The sequence below is a fragment of the Hibiscus syriacus genome, unplaced genomic scaffold (genome assembly GCF_006381635.1).
Source record: "Hibiscus syriacus cultivar Baekdansim isolate YM2019G1 unplaced genomic scaffold, ASM638163v2 tig00111105_pilon, whole genome shotgun sequence".
In the NCBI taxonomy this organism is placed as follows: domain Eukaryota; kingdom Viridiplantae; phylum Streptophyta; class Magnoliopsida; order Malvales; family Malvaceae; genus Hibiscus; species Hibiscus syriacus.
Window position 1 is genome coordinate 1,882,488 of NW_024062987.1, and position 17,248 is coordinate 1,899,735.

The 17,248-nt window shown below is 33.8% G+C and overlaps 2 protein-coding genes, 1 non-coding gene and 1 pseudogene across 3 annotated transcripts; all 4 read right to left on the minus strand.

Annotated features, from left to right (window-relative positions):
* Positions 1-3,937: 3,937 nt before the first annotated feature.
* Positions 3,938-4,635, minus strand: LOC120154157 (gibberellin-regulated protein 9). Its single transcript, XM_039165968.1, has 4 exons — positions 4,562-4,635; positions 4,429-4,479; positions 4,287-4,347; positions 3,938-4,202 (listed from the first exon to the last, which is right to left on the minus strand). The coding sequence occupies exons 1-4, from the start codon at positions 4,604-4,606 to the stop codon at positions 4,021-4,023; spliced, it is 339 nt and encodes a 112-aa protein (XP_039021899.1). The 5' UTR covers positions 4,607-4,635; the 3' UTR covers positions 3,938-4,020.
* Positions 4,636-5,081: 446 nt separating this feature from the next.
* LOC120154158 lies at positions 5,082-7,360 on the minus strand (annotated as a pseudogene).
* Positions 7,361-8,311: 951 nt separating this feature from the next.
* Positions 8,312-11,559, minus strand: LOC120154156 (eukaryotic translation initiation factor NCBP-like). The gene is made up of 6 exons (XM_039165967.1): positions 11,337-11,559; positions 10,268-10,363; positions 10,086-10,190; positions 9,888-9,965; positions 8,696-8,815; positions 8,312-8,603 (listed from the first exon to the last, which is right to left on the minus strand). Exons 1-6 carry the CDS (start codon positions 11,499-11,501, stop codon positions 8,472-8,474), a joined length of 696 nt encoding a protein of 231 aa, XP_039021898.1. The 5' UTR covers positions 11,502-11,559; the 3' UTR covers positions 8,312-8,471.
* A 2,647-nt stretch (positions 11,560-14,206) lies between these two features.
* On the minus strand, positions 14,207-14,362 carry LOC120154239. The gene has a single exon (XR_005518865.1). It is a non-coding gene; the product is annotated as a 5.8S ribosomal RNA (ribosomal RNA).
* Between the last annotated feature and the right edge of the window lie 2,886 nt (positions 14,363-17,248).

A 17,248-nucleotide genomic window follows, 5' to 3' on the forward strand; every position in this document is an offset into this window, starting at 1 on the left:
AATCAAAATAAAATTCTTACCTTGGTGAGCTTGGTGGTTTTGGCCAAATGAAAGAAAATGGCTGAAAATAAGTTGATTATCTTGATTATTCTAGTATTTAATAATTAATGCACTTGGCACTAAACCAATTTAATTGAATTTAAAATTCAATTCTTAAGAAATTTCATTTTTACCATTAATGAACCTTGATAATTACCAAATGTCATTGCCTTATTCTCCATTAAAATATTCTTTAGTCAAAGATAAATCAACTTGGCTTTTACTTTTCACTTTGGTCATGAAATTTTCAAATATTGCATTTAATCACTAAAATTCCATTGTTAGAACAAATCTGAAAAATTACACTGATATGAGTTAAATTTCTCTTATCTAAATATGGGAATAATATTTTCAATCATTTTCTAACATATTTTAAATTTTTGTAAAATTCCGGTTTGATCTGATTATCCGATTTCACTACCGAACTTTATCATTTTATAGCTTTTAACACAAATCTCGTACCGAAAAATATGTTTCCCACGAAAATTCTTGTTTTAATTCAAAATTTTCATTTACGGTCTAAAATATATAAATTTTTAAAATTATATTTTTAGTCCCTAAACTCTTACAAATGTATACTTTAGCTACCAAACTTTTAAAACTTACATTTTAGTCACTACCCATAATTTGAGGTTACAGACATTGTAGAAGCTAATGGAAAATGAATAAATGGGTGAAGCAATGAAATGCATGTTTTCTTGTGAAGCAAAAGAAGAACAAACAATTCTAGAAATTGAAACTGGGGTTGAATATATTTTGATGAAGGATGAAAATACTGAACTTGAAAAACAAATATAGAATACCAAAATGAAGACATGAAAATGTAGTGAAAGAGACCCAACAAGAATCAACAATAAAACTGCAAATTTTAACTAAACTTTATGATTTCCCCATTGAATACATGCTACAACAAGAAACTGAAGCCGATGAGTAAGAGGAAGAAAGAAAAGCTCAAACTAGTTGAAGAATAAGAACTCTTTTTCAATCTTATTCTTCTTCCAAAATAATTTATTTCTCCATTTTCACACTTTCTTTAACCTTATTCTTCTTCCTCATTACCAAAGCCTCCAGTATCGAACTATCTTTCTCCATGATAAAAGAAGAAATCTTGTCTGTTTTATTCTTCGGGTTCAATTTGATTGATGAGTTTAAGAGTGAAAGGAGAAAGTGAAACAACCTATGGGTTCAACAATGGAGGTATCCAAGAAGGCTTGGGTGTGCAACACGAATTTCATCAAATGGTTACCGGAGAAAAGGCAAGAAACACTAGTTCCCCTCAAGTATTTCTTCTCAGGAATCTTCATTTACATGCTCCCAAACACCATTACCACGAACCAAACTACCCAAGAAATGGGAGCTTGTGTTTAGGACTTTCCATATTTAAACCAAGCCTTATCTTCAATTCTCGATATTGAAATCATTCGCCAACGTATCTTCTTTCGTCGATGTAGAAGGTGAGAAAGAGGAAGAAGATGAAGCACGAACCCATGGTCAAGGAGTCTTCCTTTCTTTATGAAGTCTTTAGGTCAATGAGTCTTCCTTTCTTCTTCTATTGCTTTTAAATGGTTACTAGAGAAGAGGAAGCAACCGATAGTCAAACTAAAGGACGGTGGAGATGAATCCATGGGAAGAAACATCGTTGACTTGACTCACTCTTGTTAACGGTGGTTAACGGTGAGTGACCAATTTGTAACAAAAATAACGTTAGTAACCGATTTGTAACTTTTTAAAATATTAGTGACCATTGGCGTAGTTTACCCTATTTTAAATGCATGTTAAATTTCAAGCGTCACATCTATTCATATTGAGAAATAAAGGAGAATATCAAACTTTTTTTTCAGCTATAACGTGTCATGCCGTTGTGGTTTTGGTTTCATTTTGGCAGAATAACCTTTTTGACCATCTAATTTTGTTCATTTAGTCATATTAACCCTTAAATTTTTTATTACATCTCTTTTTACCTTTGTTCTTTTATTAAATTAACCCAAATATAACAAAACAATATCAAATTGTTAAGATAGGATTACTGTTTCATCTTTATTGAAATACTGTCATTAGCTATTTTTTCTTCTTTTTTTGTCAGGCCATAAAAAATCCAAATTTATTAAAATTTGTTAAAAAAATAGCCGAATCAGTATTTCAATAATGTCAAAATAATTATTTTTATTTTTTTACATGATGAGACAGGAAAAGATAAATGGAATAAACATCAGCTTTACAACTTCATTACTTTTAATCACATTTAAGTCAATTTGAAAAAAATAAAAGTTTGAAAACCAAAAGAGAGAGAATAAAAATTTAAGACTAAAATGGCTAAACTAGTCAAATTGAAAATCCAAAAAGTCATTCAACAAATAATTTTTATAGTATAAAAATATTTTTTTAAATGAAAAAAAAAAAACTTTAAAATAATTTTACACTCTCTAGCCTTCATCTTACAGAAACATCGAGCACTCAAATGGTATATATCCTGGCATTTTTACCAAAAAATTACCCTGAAATAAATTAATTATTTGTCAAGTATTGTTTTAAAAATTTTCACATATGGCGTCAGCTCGGGTAAGTTGCGTCGAAAAAGTACTAGATCGATAATTTTTTTTAAATGATACCTGACAAGTAATTAATTCATGTTAGAGTGCTTTTTTAGTAAAAAGGCCACTAATGACATGAAATTTTGTCTGCACGGGTCTCCTTCTATTCTCTGCTTTTATTATTATTATTTTTTTGAGAAAACAACACTGTATTTATAGGGTAATTTCACTTTGATCAACTTTAAAATTCATTTGACCATCATTAAAATTTTAATTTATTTTTACTTTAATTATTATATTTAATTATTGTTAATTATATATATTAAAAATTTTGATAAATCTTTTTAGATTTCAAATTGACATCCATAATAAATGTCAATTTTTCGATAAACAAAATGATTTTTTGAAAAATTTTATTTGATTTAAAGATTAACATAATTATAAGAAGAAGAAAATAATTGGGCGATCTGTATATACATTAAATGAAATAATATTCTCTTATTAAATATATATTGTTATTACGTATTTTCATACTTCTAATTTATTTGAAGCTCGATAAAATTTATTACTTAATTCTTAGTTGCGACTTCATTCTTAGTTGCGAAATTAAGTTTTTTTTTTTAATTCCATAAATGATTTTAAAAAATCTCATGTCATTATTTAATAAGTAAAAAAATAATAAAATTAATTTTATCTCACTTATAAAATTAAAATTTTCAATATCAAATCATAATGGTACATAAATATTTCGTTGGTGCTTCTGTTCAATGCTAATTCGTTTTACTATCAAATAGTAAATTAATTAAACGTTAATCACAATGTAGATTTGGCAAATTAAGCAGTGTTTTAATTGACTAAAACACAGCAATGCAACATACAATGTAGTCGCCCCCTGATTCTATCTGAAAATCTTAGAAAAAATGCAGCAGATAACACCCACTTGGCCACTTGCACTTCACATTGTCAAAAGCAATACTTCCAAAGAAAAAAAAAAAGTAAAAAGAGAAGAGATTTTTCGGACAATAAATAAAAGGAGAATTCGCGGTTTTATAAATAAATAAAAAATCACTACGTCAGTGAAATGATGTTAGATTTGTAAAATTTTCTGAAACGGTGCATGAAAAATAATTAATTCCTGTTAAGTTGATTTTTTAGGTAAAAACGCCATATATCCTTTCCCACTAAACCTAGACAAGAAAGAAATTAGACATAACAGTCCTTTTTTTATAATAATAACAATGATAAAAGCAAAATTAGCAACTGAAACACTACAAAATATTAAATCCATCTATTTATAAAGCAAAAGCAAGCATGAACTTGATCATCCAAAGGATGAAGATGGAAGCAATGACAAATCAACGAGTTCAAGAGGTAGAGTCTTGGGAGTAGAATATCGATCCCTTAATTATTACAAACGAAATATATAAATATTTAAGAAATCGAATAGAAATTAAGGGCACTTGAGCTTATTGCCATGAGTTCTGAGTTTCGCATAGCAAGGACAGGCACTCTTGTGGCCGTAAGTCCCCGGAGGAACGCACTGGCATCTCTTACAGCACGTCCCGCATGCTCTGTAACAGACATTCTTTCTCGATGCCTTCCTGCACCGCCTGGAGCATGCATATTTGCAATCTGTACAATTCAATTTCAATTATTCTAATTAATTAAAAACTAAGGGTTTAGTTACACTTACATAGTTAAGAATATAACACTTACTGATTCTCTTGTGATAGTGATACTTTTTGTTAAGAGCCACCATGTCACTTGCTTCATCCATCTGAATTATAACAAAATGGGTATATATCCATGCATATGTAAATACAAGAAAAATGTAGGAAAATAAGTACAGAAGGCTCACATTTGCCAGAGAGTTGGCATTGCTGCTAAATGCAGAAGCCTGCACCAAAGCCTGACACAGAAGAAATTACTAGATAGATTCAGTAGGAAAATTTGCAGTGGAAAGGAAAACCATTATTATCAGTGAAGCTTACCTGTATAAGGATGGCAAGTAGAAGAAGGAAGAAGAAGAGCTTCATTTTGTATCTCAAATGGTTGCTGGGTTGGATAAAATGATAGGGTTATTGATTGTTGAAACGGAGACACAAGTTTTATAGGCATATATTAAAGATGTTTTTGTTGCTTTTTGCCACTATCTTTTGAGGATCACGTGTAAAGATTACTGGGAAATCACAGGCATTGAGTTGGGTGAAGCTGGAAAATGTTTAGGGCAAAAAGATTAGTTTGCACTGCTGTTTTTGGAAGTTGTTTCTGTTCTGCCCTTTTTTATTAATGTGCGTTGGTCGTATATGGTGTCTGTCTTTTCGCTGCACTGCTGTGCTCGTGTTCTTCACGTGATTTTATTTCCTTTTATTGGTCATATTAGTTTATTATGCAGCCATGCAACGATAGATAATCACGGAAGCATAGTTCAAGTTGAAGCCTACTGTCTTTTTTCTTTAATTGACTTTCAAAAATAAATAAAATAAATAATTATATAATACGACAAACAATCTAGTAATATTCTGGTTCCTCTTCGTCTTCAACGCCTTCTGCCCCAACTTCCTCGTAGTCTTTCTCTAGAGCAGCAAGATCTTCACGGGCTTCCGAGAATTCACCTTCCTCCATTCCTTCACCTACGTACCAGTAAACGAATGCCCTCTTGGCATACATGAGATCGAACTTGTGGTCGATTCGAGAGAAAACCTCGGCCACAGCGGTGTTATTGCTGATCATACAAACTGCGCGTTTTACTGGATCATGATCACCGCCTGGTACCACCATCGGAGGCTGATAGTTGATGCCACACTTGAAAGCTGTAGGACACCTAAGAGACAAGACGCGTCACAATCATTTTAATAACAAAACCGGCCGAAGGCAAAATTGACGTTTCCTCGGAAAATTCTACCTAATAGGGATCATCAAATTGTTAATGCGTAAATTTTGGACCTATAACGTAAGATATGGATACTAATCAGTATACAAACTGAACTGCCCGTTTAGTTTTGATGGTAGCAACAGCGCCATTGACATCCTTCGGTACAACATCCCCAATGTACATTAGACAGCATGCCATGTACTTGCCATGTCTCGGATCGCATTTTGCCATCATGCTTGAGGGTTCAAAGACGACGCCTGTAATCTCGGGAAGTGACATCTGCTCATGGTAAGCCTTTGCAGCAGAGATTACCGGGGCATACGATGAAAGCATGAAATGGATACGAGGATACGGCACAAGATTAGTCTGAAACTCTGTAATGTCCACATTTATGGCACCATCAAACCTCAAGGAAGTGGTCAAAGAAGAGATAATTTGGGATATCAAGAGGTTCAAGTTGGTATAAGTAGGCCTTTCAATGTCCAAGGATATCCTGCATATATCGTATATAGCTTCATTGTCAAGAAGCACAGCAACATCAGTGTGTTCAAGGAGAGAATGAAACGAGAGCACGCTATTGTAAGGTTCCACGACTGCCGTAGAAACCTGCACACAATCGGGATAAAAAATTGCCCATGAACTGCAAGCCTAATAGTTTCAGTGTATGATAAAACTTGGAAGTCCTCAATGATACCTGAGGAGAAGGGTAGATAGTGAACCCGAGTTTTGACTTCTTTCCGTAATCTACGGACAAGCGCTCCAAAAGCAACGATCCCAAACCTGAACCGGTTCTACCACCAACAGCATTAAATACCAAAAATCCTTGCAGACCAGTGCAGTTATCAGCCAATTTTCTCACACGGTCAAGGCAAAGATCTACAATATCCTTACCAACTGCAACATATGACACCGATAAGAAGTTTAAGCCATTGGTTAGGATCCGATAAAATCTTTGTATTTTGCAAGACGAAAAGATGCCCGTACCCGTATAATGTCCTCTAGTTAAGTTATTAGCAGCATCTTCCTTGCCGGAAATAAGTTGCTCCGGATGAAACAGTTGTTTATAAGTCCCGTTTCTAACTTCATCAATGACAGTGGGCTCTAGATCTACAAATATAGCTCTTGGCACATGCATGCCAGAGCCAGTCTCACTAAAGAAGGTATTGAAAGCGTCGTGGCTAGAACCTACACTGGTGTCACTGTAAGAAAACTCAAATGAATTTTGCCATTCAAATGGAATAACATAGGGAAAAAACAATGAAGGAAGTGATACATTTACGACACTCATTCCATGTTCATCTCTGTTTTCGACAATTGACGAGCATTTGTAGCTATCAAACCATACTATACAATTTCAAATCATGAGCATTCATTGTAGATTCAAGGAAATTATTTGCATTTCAATACATAAAATTCAACCAAATGACCCTATCTCTATAAGATTTACCGGAAATCATAAACATTACAAACAATTTGTTCCATATCTAAATTGGAAATGGAAATGCAAATGGAAGATCATAATATTTTCTATAGAAGTTATATACCATTTCCATGAAACAAATAATAAAAATAACAAGAAGAAGAAGAGACTCGACAAGATTCAGTCAACACATAAATGATGATGATGATACATGCAAAAGCATACATAAAAATAGTAGCATATGCATATACAATACTCACCTAGCCATCATCTCATCGGGTTGAATTCCATGTTCAAGACAATAGAGCTCCCAACAAGAATTTCCAACCTGAATCCCAGTTTAACCAATATGAGTGCTGATAATCTCCCTCATTCTTTTCTCTTTCTCAAAACCCAAATTTCAAACAACCCTCTTTTTCTTTATCAACCCTTTTTTCTCTACGGGTATTAAATGAAGGAAAAGTTTTATGGAAACCCAAAAGAGAAAATGAATGAAACGTTAGAAGTAGAAAAGAAAAGCAAAGATTATTAAAGAGGGACAAAAGAATGTTTAATTAATGGAGAAATTAATTTAGAGTCCGTTGGATGTCCCGCCAACTGCATGGACAAAAGACTATTAAATGTTACAAAATGATAATAGATTATAAAACGTTGTTTTGTTGAGTCATGTACTATTAAAAGTTACAAAATGGTCACTCGACTATTCATTACGTTGCAAACTCGTATTTTTCTGGAAAAAAAATTAGAGTATTCTGAGTTGAACGTTAATCTATTAAGTGTGATATGATAAAATCTAATCCTAGAATCTCAAGCGATTATCATATCCCAATCACCATGTTAATATCCAGCTCAGACAACCGCCAATTTTTAAAGTAAAATGACAAGTTTGAAATATAATGAATAGTCGGGTGATCATTTTGTAACTTTTAATAGTTGAGGGACTCAACAAAACAACATTCTATAGTCAAAAGATCATTTTGTAACTTTTAATAGTCGATGAACTTAATAAAACAATCCCCTATAATTGGGAGACCATTTGTATACTTAACCCAAAAGAAAATTTGGCCAAATATTAACTCCAATTGTTGTTTGAGCCTGTGATTTGCTGTGTATCTTTCATATTATTTATTTTTTATATTTATATAAAATTTACTTCAAAATATATATATCTAAGATACTACGACCAGATGCATGAGAGGGCTTAATTTAGAATTATGGGATGCTAATTTTGAGAGAAGTAAGATGCATTATTTGTTCTTAAAGTATCTTAATTTATACAATTTCGTTTGCGAAAAAGGGTCCTAAAAGAAGGTTCTTAGATAAAATAATATATTTATATCAAATTTATGTTATTTTTATTATATATAAATAAGAGGCTTCTACAAACTTCTAGCACAAGTTCACACTAATAACATATGCAATAATATTATAAAACAAACATCGAATTCCCTCTAAATGGTATCATTTTATAGTTCAACTCAAAAGGTTTCACAAAACCATGATATTCAATAACGGTTCTTATGTCAAAACACAGGATTAGTGAAGGAACATCGAATGAAGCAGAGACGTTCGACGGCCTAACTGTTTTCCTTTCTCATCTGCTCGCCTAGCCTCTCAACCACGTGTTTCGATATGACGAGTTGTCACGCAAAGAAGCATCGTGGGGCTTGTACTCCATTACATAGCTGTGCGGAAGCTTTAAGTGCCGTTTGATTGAATCTCTAAGGGCCATGACAGCCTGGTACGAACAAAACACGATCAAAAACTTCTGACCAGATAGAAATGCAGATACACGAAATAGGAAAATCAGTACGATTCCTAATAACAAACCTGATGATCTGACGCATTACGATTCCATACACTCAATATATCCTCGTTGAAGCGAATGCTCAGCACTGCACCACAAACATTATCTCCATAATCAAGTTGATCCCCAAGCAGGGCAAGAACCTGCAAATGTAAGGAGGAATGAATAATATATAACGAAAGTAGTATCCAATAATATTAAATGTGCATCATCTAGTGCCCAAGACAAGGCACCATTTCAAACAACCAACAACAAACTAATTAGAAATTCAGAACATTTCACGCGGACCCAAAGGCAAAGATACATTTAAGAAGGGCCCAAAATTTCACCATTTACGATACTTCTAACAAAAGCACAATAGCAAATAATAATGTCCTGCACTCAATTTATTTGTTTATTTTATAGTTTAAACCAGGGATAAATCTTTAAAAGAGGAATGAGATTAACATTTACGCCAAGGAAGCCTAAATGCTAGTTTTGAAAAAACAAGATGGCTAAACGTGCTTCTGGGGAAATTTAAATCAGGTTTCAGGATCTTTTCAGATCAAAGGTTGGTGGGCAGTATGACCAATTTCTTCCTCCAATAAACAAACAAAAAATGTACATTATAATCAATTAATCATTACATTCATAATTGGTAATTTCAGGCATTAGACGGGCACCAGTGTAATCAATAGGGGAACATACTGGCTATGCACAGAAATGACAACCTCTATTTGTCTTAAGACACTTATGAAACTGTAGCTCTATATTCGAAAACATTCTATCATTGGTAGATCATAGATGTCAACAAGGAAGCATAGCTCATATGGATATGGAGGCATCAGAGAGAGAGAGAGAGAATAATCAACTCAACAATTTTCAGACTCAACAAAGTAGGTTTTACTGTTAATGAAACTCCATACATGGTATTTGTGTGGGACAAGGACTAATAATCTGAACCTCCATCTTCAACAATGGTATCACTGAACCTCCTATGAAATAGTCTAGAGAAGTTAAATAAACTGTAGAAACTTTCATTTAGTTATAGAATATGTCAAAATCAAGCATACGCTTAAATTAAGGTGAAGTTCCCATATTCAGATTAGAATTCAAAGATCTGGTTAGAAACCATTGCAGAAAGCTGATTTAAAATGGACATTTGATCTTCTTTGTACAACAAAACCTAACTAGAATATCAAAAGGGAGATTCTTATATACAGTATTCGTTCTTACCAGATCTTCCCAAAAGCGACCTGAAACAACCTTTTTGAATCGAATTATCCACTTGCCACCATTGCAGTTTGCAGAGTCCTGGGATAATAACATATGAAATCACAAAGGAATCATAGTAAATGAAATATTAATTTTTATACAAAAAAATAATGGCAATATTGGTACAAGCAGTTCGAAGTTAAGATCTTCAACAATTACCTCCCACAATGGACGGATTCCCTCCTTGAATAAATGCAAATCTGTAGGGCTTGGCAAAGTAGAGGGACGGGCAAAGTGGCAATAACAGACCCAAAAGCCTTCAACCTACAAAGAAACGCTTATACCAAGGTCAGTATTAACAATCAATCATAATTATTTTATGCTCTTTAAAAAGAACTTACCGTGCTGAAATCCACAATTTTCTTTATATTGTCCTCATAAGCTGTTTGAGTTCGGACTCCAGGCGTCCGACGAGTGTACCAGAAGACAAACTTGTGCTGTTAAAAGGAATATGAGAACCAAATAAAGGAACTAATAATAGGCAACCAAATTCGTACTTAACAAGCTATCCATGTCAAACCAAGAAAATGAAGAGGGAAATATAATATACAAACATTATAAAAATTGAAGACCTAAAGTTAGTCGATCACAGATTTATTTAGATCATAAAACATGGACTAGAACATAACAGGTAGCATAGAGGGTACAATTATGTTTTCCCTTCAATCTTAGTGAATTCATTTTAAAACCTTAGTTAATTAGGATTAATTGTAGAATGTGTAGAAATTGAGTTGTAGCTATACATTACTCTACAATGTAGAACCATAGTAGGCTCTCTACAGCCAAAAATAAGAGATCCATTTCAAGGTTTGCTTTCACTTTTTCATTGTGTCTTTTCACACTTCGATTACTGCATAATCCAATATTACATCCAAAGTTTTTCAAGTGAATTATGGTAACCTAAGGCATCGCCATGGCAGTATCTAGGAACTCATTTTCCAGTTCTAGGTGGAAGCACGCAATTTTGCAACCAACATTCGAACTTAAAAGTTACGCACTGTAAAGTCTCCGAGATACTTTAATATAAAAATTCAAATAATCACATAATTCTTCAAAAAGGAATCTACAAACGAATCAACATTTCAGTGTATCAATTGATTAAATCATTCCAAATGTTATAACATAAAAAGGGAATCAACATTTCAGTAAAAATACGCGAAAATTGAAATTACGAACAATTACTCAGCAACACGAAATAAATTTCCCATAACCATATTTCTTGTTTTAGAAGACTAAAGACAGATGATATCTTCAATATATTGAGGGAGAGAAAAATGGGTTATCTGAATCGAAATAAAAAGCTACGGTCCGTCATAAACCTAACAATTTAAAAATCAATATATTGAAATTGCAAGCATATTTCTCCACACGAAAAATCACATACTTAAAAATCATGGAAAATAAAAATACCTTCAGAGGATGCAAACCAGCTTTGAGCTCACGGGCTTGGCGTTCTTCCGCTTCTTTACTATCAGAATCTTTCAACTCGTTGTTAATATTATTATTGATCAAATCTTTGCTGCTGTTATTGTTCTCTCCTTCCTTTTTCTCCGTAATATCAATTTTTGATTCCATTTCCCCTCTTTTTGCAGATCAGAAGCCCTAACGTTTTTGTTTTCTCCCTGTGCTCATTTTCTCCTTTTAATTTTGTTTTATAGTACCATTATGACCATCTAGATCATCAATTATTCTTAAAATAATCATCTGAAAGCTAACTCCTATTATATTAATATATGATAAGTTAATAAAATGAGATGAATTTTAACTTAACCCTTGAATTTTTATTATTTTCTTTAAAAAATACATTTTAATTAAAAATTATAAAAATGAGAAATAATTAAAAAAAGAAAAGAAAATAACCTCAGTGACAAAAAATACCTTATAATATACGATTTTAACCAATTTTTTTTGGATTTACCAAAATGACAAACTAAATCGCAATGCGATCGATAATACGCAACGCGATCTCCGGTATCGCAAATCAGTTTCCAGATTCGCAACGCGAACTTCGACTATAACAACGCGAACTTCGACTATCGCAACGCGAACTTGGACTATCGCAACGAATTTGGAATAAATCGCAAAGCAAACTTGGACTATCGCAACGAATTTGGAATAAATCGCAACGCGAACTTGGACTATCGCAACGAATTTGGAATAAATCGCAACGCGAACTTGGACTATCGCAACGAATTTAGGTTAATGCGGCTCCTTCAGTCAGTGTCATGGCATATTTAAGACCTAATTATGATTTACATAGAAATTTACAGATTATCAACCAAAGGTAACAATAGTAGAATTCGAACTTGACTTTAGAAGCTCAAATTCCTTAATCTCAATCACTTGTGCCAACACTCGTTAGTACATTCATGAATTATTATTAAAAAATGAGATTATAATTATGTCATTTCATTTAAAGAGATATTGGATAAATAAACGATAAGCAGTGACGAATTAATTTAATGATTCAATATTAATGAATTTCACACCAACTCATTTTGTTTCAATCAAGGTCTTCTCTTTGATCTTCAACAATGTTAGATGTATAAGTAAATAAAAATTTAAACATATATGAATTGAACATGAATATATATTTATTTGTTCAACTTTAGTTCATTTATACCCCCTAAGCATTACTAATTTTTAAAGTAAAATATGTTAGTAGAAAATTAATTAAAGTGAGATAACATTGAATAACTTTATAAATATTTTGTATATATTTTTATTTTTTTAAAATTAAAATTTTAAATAATTTTTTATATTTTTCATTATTTTTAGAATTATGGTGTAAAATTGTAAAATATATTATATTTAAAATAACTCATGTTCCATCTAAATGTCTTCCTCAATACCCCAAAACATAAGAACTTTCTAACTGTTAATACCAAAGTAAAGGAATACAACTATGTAAAGTTATAATATAGAACAATAATAGGAGGAATGAAGAAAACATTGCCAAAAAGGAGAGAGTTTAACCTTCTTTTTATCCTACTTGGGTCTTAGAAGAAACTTAACGCAGAAATTGAAGTCCCTAAACTCTCTCTCTCACACGCACACTAAACATCACATTATTCACAAATCTACTAAAAAGAATCTCAAATTCAATTCCAAATAACTCATTTTCATTGCAAAATGCCTTCTTCAATGCCCCTAGAAAGGCAAAGGCAAAGCTTATAGTTAATACGTTTCGTTTCATTGAACATATATCTAACCAGATCCTCAATATTTGTTTAGAGACTAATAAATTTTCGTAGAGAAGAGAAACAATAGAAACACATCAAAACCAAACTTTCCAAAATTATAAAAGAAAACCAGAAAACAAAAATATTTCCAAAAAAAATTTCGTTGCTTGCCTCCTTTCTTCGCAACCAAACATAAATAACAAAATGAAATTACATTACAAAAAAAGGGGGAAAAAGGAAAGAAAAAACCTGATGTCTGATTACACAAACATGTTATGGCTTTTGAATTCGAGAAAGTTAAATCTTATGCCTAATGGTCATATATCTAAGGGTGTGTTTGGTTCAAGTTATCTCACATTACTGGGAGAATGGAATGTCATTCCCCCGTTTGGTTGGCAAACATTCCCAACCCTCGATAATCTTTTATTCCCAATAGTCGTATATTGGCGCATCGTCGGCCCCCATCCGCTTCCCTCCCGATAATTTCAAGCACTCTTTGACTCTCTTTTCAAAGTCCTTTTCATCTTTCCCTCGCGGTACTTGTTCGCTATCCGTCTCTCGCCCGTATTTAGCCTTGGTCGGAATTTACCGCCCGATTAGGGCTGCATTCCCAAACAACCCGAGTCGTAGACAGTGCCTCATGGTGCGACAGGGTCCGGGCACGACGGGGCTCTCACCCTCTACGGCGCCTCTTTCCAGGGGACTTGGGCCCAATCCGTCGCTGAGGACGCTTCTCCATACTACAATTCGGATGCCGATGGCGACCGATTATCAAGCTGAGCTCTTTCCGGTTCGCTCGCCGTTACTAAGGGAATCCTTGTAAGTTTCTTTTCCTCCGCTTACTGATATGCTTAAATTCAGCGGGTAGTCCCGCCTGACCTGGGGTCGCGATGCCAAGAGGGTCATAGAGTCCAGATCGACGAGCGCGCACGACTCAGAACGAGGCTGCTCAAGGCATTACCACCGATCGTCGCGGCAACGTGACGTCGTGTACTCAATTTTAGACCAATCGTGAGCGTTTTGTGCACGGGAGGCCAATTTATGCTTACACCTCGATCGATACCCTATGGTTCGGGTTCGTATGGGGGCAACGATGCGTGACACCCAAGCAGACGTGCCCTCGGCCTAACGGCTTGGGGCGCAACTTGCATTCAAAGACTCGATGGTTCACGGGATTCTGCAATTCACACCAAGTATCGCATTTCGCTACGTTCTTCATCGATGCGAGAGCCGAGATATCCGTTGCCGACACCGCCAGCATATTTAGCTTCCTCGTCGCCGTTCGCTCAAAACCCAACCGGTGGGTCACGTCGTAGTCGTCGTCTTCCGTCGTGGGTAAGCTTTGGTGTTAGGATTTGGGCTTTTTTGTAATTTAAAAGAAATAAGGGTTTTTTATAAATATAATAATATTTTTAATATTTTTTTAAAAATAAATTTTTAAAATTATCAGACTGTGACACGTGTAACTTAATGGAGAAAACTAATTGTCTGTCACGGCGTGACCCATTTTGAGTAACAGAATGAAACGTTAGGCACCAAACTGAAACGAAAAACAACGTTAGGCATTAAAATGGAAAAACGGGCATACGTTGGGCATGTTGAAAAATTATAAATCTTTGAAAAATACTTGATGAAACGGATTTAGAATCCTGCATGCCCTTTACAGTGGTAGGTGGAGGCAGATTCTCAATTACTTCCACCTTGGCTTTGTCAACCTTGATGCCTTGGTGAGAAATTTTGTGTCCCAACACAATTCCTTCAGTCACCATAAAGTAACATTTCTCCCAATTTAGCACAAGACTGAACTCCTCACATCGCTTCAGCACTTTAGATAAATTGTCGAGGCATCGGTTAATGTCATCACCTGAGATGGAAAAATCATCCATAAATATTTCCAAGTAGTTCTCCACCATGTATGAGAAAATGGCTACCATACATCTTTGGAAAGTTGTCGAGGCGTTACATAGTCTGAACGACATTTTTCGAAAGGCATAGGTTCCATATGAGCAGGTGAAGGTGGTATTCTCCTGATCTTCAGGTGCTATGGCTATCTAGTTATACCTAGAAAATCCATCAAGGAAACAGTAAAATTTCTTGTCTGCTAACTAATCAAACATCTGATCAATGAAAGGAATGGGAAGTGGTCTTTTTTGTCTCATTGTTAAGATTTCTATAATCCATACAAATTCGCTCGCCTATGATGGTTCTTGTAGTTAAAAACTCATCATTTTTATTCTTTACCACAGTCATGCCACCTTTCTTCGGTACGCATTAAATCGGACTAACCCAAGAGCTATCGGATATGGGATAGATTACCCCAACATCGAGCCATTTTATGATTTCCTTCATCACCATTTTTTCATTATAGGATTAAGTCTTCTTTGGGGATCCACTAAATTGCTACGACACTCATCTAGCTGGATCAAGTGCATGCATTTGGTAGGGCTGGTTCCCTTCAAGTTTGTCATAGTCTACCCGAGATGTTTTTTTACTATGACAAAACATTACTACCCTCATGCCACCAAGGGAAAATCAATTGTTGTTATCTTACTTAAGCCGGTCTTGAATGCTTTCATTTATTGTCTTTGGGAGTAAGAAATAGGAGAGTTTTTGGTGGTTTGCAAAGGAGGGTGGATTATGTACCGGCTACTATCAAGGAGACCATTCGCTCCAAGCTTCACGGGGTTACGTTTGACAAAACTGTGTATAGGAATTTGTATACAGATTGGGGATTAAACTGATTATCGGGTTTTGTGTTTGATGCTCTTGTTTCTTGTATCAGTTTATTTATCATGTGCGACAGTCTTATAATACGATTAAAAAAATCGTTATGATTTTGTTGTTATTTAAATAATAAAATCGGTAAAAAAATTATCGAAAACATTATTATTTTTATCGTTTTGTTATTATTGGACGTTTTACCGATTTTGTTATTGTTTGGCACTTTACCGGAAATGTTAAAAAATATTGATATTTTAAGTAGAAATAATAATATTTTAGGAAATTTTTTATCGATTTTGTTATTTAAATAATATAACACAACCGATAACGTCTTTTTTAACTATTTTTCTTAGCTATAATACATACATTTTATCCGGTTTAAATAATTTTGTAACCAATAAATAAGTAAAACATAATTTTTTTCAAGTTAAGAATAATAGGAAAGATCAACGGATAAGACAAAAATCGGAAGGCCGAAATGCTTGCCCTTTTAAATGGATTGGCGTGAGTGCACTTTTGATCCTATTTTATTTCAAATTCAATTTAAATAAAACATTATCTTATAAGTTAGGTTGTCGATTTTGAATTTTGTTGTTATCCCTACGCTAGACCAAACAAATTTAAAAATGTCTGGAATACTATCATGTTTAAATTAGGGGGAAAACATATGAAGACAACTTACACATCATGTTTGGTACTTGGGTAAACTACACGTGATCCCTTATATTTTTGTTCCGTTCGATTTGATTAACAGTTAAAAAAAAGATCGATTTTGATCTCTTATATTATTGATTTAATATATCTTGTTCATTATGTCGTTAATTCTCATTATCTAGAAATAGAAGTGACTTGACATTAAAAATAAAACTCACCTAAGTGACCTATTTTAATACACGTGGGTGTGTATTTCACTCTCGGATAGAGTTAAACATCAGCTCAAATTAATTTCATGAAATCCAAGAATAAGAGATATCGGATTTTTTCCACTAATTTGGGAAGATTATAAAGTAATATACGACAATGTTTTCCTTTGCACTCATAGTTGTAAGTTAAACTCCTCTCTTCCTAAGTTTTTGATTGACTACAAGTACATAACCAACAAGTGGTGGTTCAAACTAAGGCCCATTTCCTCTCTATCTCTTTGATTGGTGATTTATCTTTGATGCTCCCTGTGTTTATGCAGGTTGGTTTTCAATTTCGTCTTATTTATTTGTACAAGGGTTTTCAACTGTTGATTAAATTGTCAATTATCTGGCTTTATGATTCGCTCCTTCCTTGCTGGTTTGCCTGAAGCTGGGATCTTAACCTCTGGTTTAAGGCTCATCACGAAAGCAGCCTTTGAAAAATCTGAAGATGGCGTTCGTAAAGAACTTTCTCTCGGGGTGAAATACACATGCATAAAGTTAGGTGACTTTTGTT